Source organism: Mytilus galloprovincialis, chromosome 3 (assembly GCF_965363235.1).
Source record: "Mytilus galloprovincialis chromosome 3, xbMytGall1.hap1.1, whole genome shotgun sequence".
In the NCBI taxonomy this organism is placed as follows: Eukaryota; Metazoa; Mollusca; class Bivalvia; order Mytilida; family Mytilidae; genus Mytilus; species Mytilus galloprovincialis.
Genome location: NC_134840.1, coordinates 111,450,390 through 111,457,271, shown reverse-complemented (window position 1 = coordinate 111,457,271; position 6,882 = coordinate 111,450,390). Strand labels below are relative to the sequence as shown.

General features: G+C 32.6%; 1 protein-coding gene across 1 annotated transcript; it reads right to left on the bottom strand.

Moving 5' to 3' along the window:
• Positions 1–220: 220 nt before the first annotated feature.
• LOC143069799 (transforming growth factor-beta-induced protein ig-h3-like) lies at positions 221–6,649 on the bottom strand. Its single transcript, XM_076244602.1, has 5 exons — positions 6,360–6,649; positions 4,507–4,724; positions 3,106–3,295; positions 1,901–2,113; positions 221–458 (listed from the first exon to the last, which is right to left on the bottom strand). The coding sequence occupies exons 1-5, from the start codon at positions 6,505–6,507 to the stop codon at positions 337–339; spliced, it is 891 nt and encodes a 296-aa protein (XP_076100717.1). The 5' UTR covers positions 6,508–6,649; the 3' UTR covers positions 221–336.
• Between the last annotated feature and the right edge of the window lie 233 nt (positions 6,650–6,882).

Below are 6,882 nucleotides of genomic sequence, written 5' to 3'. Positions count from 1 at the left end.
CAGCGCATTTTATATAGCTTTCTCTGTGGTATCAATGGTTTTTTTTTCTCTTTGTTAAAGGCCTTACATTAACATAAAGTTGTTAACATGTAAATGATTGGGTCTCTGGTTGAAAGTGTTCGTCTCATTGGCATATATTCATACCGCATTTCATCAATGTTATAAACGACGCACATTTTGAATATTTTTATGAGTATAAAAAAATCACATTAACCATGAATATTATAACAAAATAGGTTTTAATATAAATAATTAAAAACTGTACACTCATTTCAATGAAGAATTGATGAAGAATTAAAAATGTGAATCATCCTCTTCACTGCATCAAGGATTGCTTCATGGGAGAAGTGTTGATCTAAGGGAAGGTGGAATAAGAACGGTGTCGATGATATGAACAACTCCATTGGACACGGCATCATCGGCTCGAACTACAGTGGATTTTCCAACCATAACGCTTCCTATAAAGAAAAAGGAGTGTCCAATCAAAAATAACTACTGGATAAATATTCACATTTATATTTCAAAATTAAATTTATATTTATTTATACCGCTGAACTCTCAATGTGCGTTTCAACACTAAACACCAAATATACATATAAATTCAGTTAAGACTCAATGCATGCATGTTAGTAGTTATGCATATGTTACAGTAAATAGGTGAAATTAGGAATTACAAGTATTTACTGAACAATTTAGTAAATACATGTAACTACTTACCAATTTAGTAATTACATGTATTTACTGATTATTGCAGGTATTACAGGTAATCACTGATTTTTTTTGTAATTTTTACAGCTGTTTAAATTACTGCTACACTAACTATATGCATTAATGTTGCTCAATTTATTTACCAATAATATCAGATTATTACATGGCATTTTTCATATCGCATGTATTATCAGCCCTAGGTTCAATATCAACCCAAGAGCCCTTGGCTCGAGGGCTGATATTGACTGAGGGCTGATAATACATGCGATATGAAATATGACATGTTATGATCTTTTTATCATATGCTTCAACAATGGAGAAAAATAACAGATTCATATATTGATCCTTTTACGTGGTTCCCAAATAGAAGTTCAAAGAGTGAAAAGTTCACGGACATCGGACCCCAAATTTAGTACATTTGAAATGAAATTTTTCTATCATATGCCTCAACAGAGAAGAAACACATTTTAATATGGACGAATCGACAAAAATATACATAATGAACATTGTTTGGAAAAGTCAACTTTTTAAAGTAACTTTCTAAATTATGTTTGAAACTTTTTGAAATACATTTATTTAATAATTTGTTTGTTAGTTTGTTTTCTTTTTTTGTTGTTTTTTTTTTTATTTATTATTTTACATAATCTACTTTCCAGTATCCAAATAATTGTTTTGTACACACAGAAAACGTAGCATTGAGGCGTATTTTCCGAAATTTGCCGAGTATCACCGGAATGCCATGCGATAACGTTACAGAAAGGTATGTGATAACAATCGAAGCATGTGATAAACTTTTCATATCAGCCCGCTAAGCACCATTTCGGAAAAATATGGAAATTACGTTAATTTAATGCTATTATCATACAGTAAAAATCATATGTTATTTAGTCTAAGTATATGATAACAATATATATCAATCGCTTTTTACACTAAATAAACATATTTGCCAATTACTATTTTTGAAAGTTTCACAGAGAAAACGGATTTCTTTTCAACTGGTTATATTTTCGAATTTCGAATTGGTAGCCATTGAAAATAAACTCTGTTCTGAGTACTTCCGTTTTTCTTACCGAAATGGTTTCCGTCTCTAATCATTCTACACACACATCGCATTTTTATACACATACTAACAAGAATACACGTACGATAAAGTATAAACAAACTTATTGGATTTTATAAATATTAAACAAACCTCCACTAATGGTGATCGTGACTGGTTTTCCTTCTACTGTTGTTGCTGACATTCCATTGGTTAATCCAGCGCTATAGAAGGTTCCAGAAACCACGTGGTATGTTAAAACGTCGGTCAAAGCTGTCTTGTTCTTTAACAGATTGGCCAATACTCCAGCGGGCAATTTTGCGAAGGCTTCGTTTGTGGGAGCAAAAAGTGTGAATGGACCATAGCCTAAAAAAAAAAACCATTTTGTAAAATATAAATATTGCTGGATTCAATGTTGCTTAAAGTCACATATACATATAACACAATAGCGACATGAAACTGTGTCAAAAACCTAGAGCATTCTTGATTCGAATGGCATATAGAAAAAGACAGAGATACAAAATTGTAATCAACCATTTTTTTTTCTTTAAAATAAAACACAATTTATTTAGAATTTATTGTACATAATCCCTTATATTTTGGGGGGATATTAGAAATTTAGATCTTAAGTTGGAACCATTGAACAGTTTGGTATTGATAAAGATTTGTACTGCAAAGGGAATATATATTTATACTGCGCTCGTTCTATTTGAGCAGTCAAAATGCGTTGACTGTATATTTCTATGTCATATACAGTCACTGACCCGATATCATTTTCCTCATGAATATTTAAATATAAATTGCCGAAATAATATTGAATTATTCGACAAAACGACCTCTTCAACCTGTTCTTGTTTCAAATGCATACAACGATGCGTGGAACGACTCAACATTGTTTATTTTGCAATTATTGAAAAAACATATTTAATTTGTTAATATTTTTTGTTTGCAACCTAAAAATCATTATGTTATATGCTTATGGTTGATATTTAAGTCCATACTCAAACGATTTCGTTCACCATCGAGTGTTGGTTTCAACAGGTAAATGTAAATTTCATTGTGTTGTATATTTCTCCGTGAGCATGATGTGAGACCTTTTAAAGGGTATTTCCCCCAATATTTAAATCAAATAAATAACCTTAACGCATTAAACAACAATTGAAATGTTTTGTTTTTTTAGATTGCAGTATAAAGACAATAATTATAGTGCATTGACTTGACATATCAACGATATAAGGATTCGGCCTGAAACGGGAAAATAGCTCGGCACAGCCTCGCATTTCCCCGTTTCTAAGCCTCATCCTTATATCGTTGATATGTCAAGTAAATGCACTTTTATTGTCTATATATATATTTACCTGAGAGGGTTTGTACGAGATCAGCGGCCTTGACAGCTGTTAGGAGAGTAGACAACATAGGATCCATTCCCACCAATCCAGTTACTGGCATCAATGGTAAAGGAAACATGACTCTATCTATAACATGGATGACACCATTGGTAGCATTCTGGTCTGGCAATACGACAGGACTTCCTGTTGCTGTTATCACCTGTCAATTAAATACCAAATATACAGTTTCTCTGTGACACATTTTTATATTACAGTGACAAAGGAAAAGAGGGCCCTCATTGGGTTTTTGATTATGTGATTACTTGGCCGTTTTTTTAATGATTATTTGATTATTAAGCCAAATATTTCATGATTATTTGATTACCTAGGACTGTTTTTTTTAGTTTATGATTATTTGATTACTAAAGATAAGCAAATATTTAATGATTATGTGATTATATTTGCAAAAAAATGGTGATTATGTGATTACTAGGACCCCCCCCCCCCCCCCCATGAGGGGCCTCGGAAAAGAATGAAAAGTGTGGGAGACAAACGGTAGCCGACAGGTCGAACTAGTTAATCTACACGTCTGGCGTAAATACAAAATTTAATCCTGGTATCTATGATGATTTTATCTACAGTACCCCTAGCCTGTCAGTACTGGGGTTTCAAGAAAGAACACTGTACGTTTTACTTCTATCTCAATTGACTAGTATTCAGCAGATTCTTCTCGAAGATCGATATAGTTCTCCAACAGAAACCTGGTTTCCTCCCGACAGCTACGATATACTTGCAGCCACTATTACTAAGTTTAGGAACAGGGCCCGTATATTTAAAACCACTTAACTTAAGATATCCAATTCTAATGTTGATTTGTCGCGATCGTAGGACATGTAAAAACAATTCAGTTCTTTCGGAACAAATCTTAAAGTTTACATAAATTGCTTTATTATGCATACGGGCCCAGTAGTTGAATTATTGATGATCAAATAACGTAAATCCGTATAAACAAGACGAATTAAAGTAACAAACAAAAATGAGGGGACGGCATGAACTCTAAAAGAAGCGAGACCGGATACATCGACAGAATGAAATTCTTCTAATAGAATACATCACTCGCCAAAAGCCCATGTAAACTAAAATTGCACACTCAGTCAAAGGAACACAATCGGAAAGTAATATTTTTCTTCAATATATAATTCATATACCGATATTCTCCGCGTGTTTAGGTTCTTACATCAAATTCTGGGCTTTTTAAAATTTGTTTGTATTTTTAACTTTCGTAATGAAGGGTATACATACATGTATACAGAAAAAAAAAGCTCCCTTTTTTTTTCCTTTTCATATACAAGTTGCAAATCATACATGTATATTACTACGTGAATTTTACACGCTATATAAGTGACTAATATAAAACAATCCTCTAATTACCTTTCTGCCTTGGTAAATGTTGATACGGACTTTAGCCAATGGGTTTAGTGAAGAAGCAGTCAGTTCATTTGATAGCTGTGATGAATATACTTTTCCGCTTAGGACGTGGAACTTCAGTACGTCAGCTAGCAGTTTTTTGTCCTCTTTTAACATTTTTACTACTTTAGGTGGTAATTTGCCGAAAGCATCGTCAGTTGGTCCAAACACAGTGAAGGGTCCTGAATAAAATTTTAAAAAAATATATATAAAACTACATGTTTATCAATATTTAATTTAATGTATGGTGCAATGGCATGGGGAAAAAAGACATCAGTAGGAAAATTCGACATTTTAAAATCTTAAGCATTATGGGTAATATTTTCGAAAGAGTACATCATAAAAAACGTTGTGATTATCCTGGTTCTCGGTACTACGTTCCAGGTATTAGCTTATTTGCTGAACATTGGGATCGGGAACCAGTCTACGTTGTGATTGACTTTCAACGTTCATAAATGTGGGAAATTAACAGTAACATTATTTGTATTTTGGGGGTACGACCAATTAAATGCCCCATGGTTCTTTTGATCCTGAAAACAGCGAATTGCAACAAAAAAAAAAAAAAAAAAATGAAGTCGAATATACTATTCGAAAAAGACAGTCAAAAAAGTAACTGGTCAACATTTTACATTTTTTATTGAATTAAGGAGATATAAATGTAAATTAGATGTTTAGCAGATGTGCGGTATACCCCAAGGATAAAGAAAACTCATAATTACCTAACCCAAAAAGAGACAGTCATAAAAGATTCGGTAATGGACAAGTATACATGTAAATAAACAATATGCGAAGGTCTGGATGGGGTTTACAGATTGGAGAATAATGGATAAAATGTGCAGAATAAATGGCAAAAAAATATTAGAGAATCAATCGAGGAAAGAACAATGAGGCAATAAAAAAAAACAAACAAAAAAAAACAATGGGGTACTAAAATAAAACGAATAGAGAATAATCAGAAAAAAATTATAAAGAATACAGAAAAAGATTAAAACAAATTTAAAGAAAACTTAAATGAAGAATCCCAATCAAGACCCTCATATGTCGAGGTCGATATCAGAATAGTTAGCTTCAGACGATGTTAATATATAAATATATATAAATGTACTTTGTTTCTTACAGAATCAGCAAAGATATGTTTTCATGAACACAAGCGGCAAAGCGGGGTGGGAAACCTCCACTCTTTCTTACAATTTACACAAATAATAATATAAGAAACGAAAACCGGTAAAGAGTATTAAATTGATAATGTTAGTCTTTAAAGACCGTAAATTATATAAATTTGCATAGTGAGAACGTTCCGAAATACTTGTCGGTGTTTTTCTTTCCCTTTTCCTTATGCATAAAAAGTAAAATAACAAAATATCGAACTCCGAGGAAAATTCAAACTAAACGGAAAGTCCCCGATCAAATGACAAAATCAAAAGGTTAAACACAAACGAATAGATAACTGTCATATTCTTGACTTTGTACAAACATTTTCGAAATGTAGAAAATGGTGGAGTAAACCTGGAGTCAACCTGGTTTTATGACTAGCAAACCTCTGACTTGTATGATAGTCGCATATCATTATATTGTCAACAATGTGTGAAAAAAACACAGAAGTACCCATTGTGTTAAAATCTTAATCACTATAAAAACAAACAAATATGTGAACAAAGAAAAACAAAAGCATATAGACAAAGTGCATTAGCAAAAGCGAAAATCAAGAACATACAAATTACCATGAAGATAGACAATAGAACGAATAGTTTCCTGTGGCATGTAGCATATTGAAAATTCGACGACCAGTTTAATTATATTTTTTTGTTTAACTTTACCTCCATTTGCAAGAGTGTCTGCTAAACCGGCCTCTGTAACAAACTCAACTAATGTTTTTGCTCCTAGTTTGGTAGCTAACTGTACTAGATTATCCCCAAGAGCAGGAATGGCCAGGCAGGCAATTAAACCAAAACAAATGAGCTTCATTGTAGTTATGTTCAGTGTTTACAGTTGACCAGTGATCCTAAGTGTCCAGCTCGTCAGCACTGGTCATCATTTTTATATACAACGGTCACGAGATAAACAACTCGCGACCAGTCCACGTTTAAATCTTAAGACAGAAACAGGTGACAAGATAAAAAAAAAAGTTATATAAGTGACCAACATCAAGCACTTGATAAGTTTAAGGTCAAATTCATTGGCAGCTATGTTAGATAAATACTAGTAATGTGTTTATCTTCTTCAATACTTGTATCTACTTCAGTATTTAGGGTGAAACAGTACAGTCTTTTCAACTGATTTTAATATTTTGTTTCTATGTTTTACTGAAACACCACTGTCCCAGATTATAGAAGAGATGAG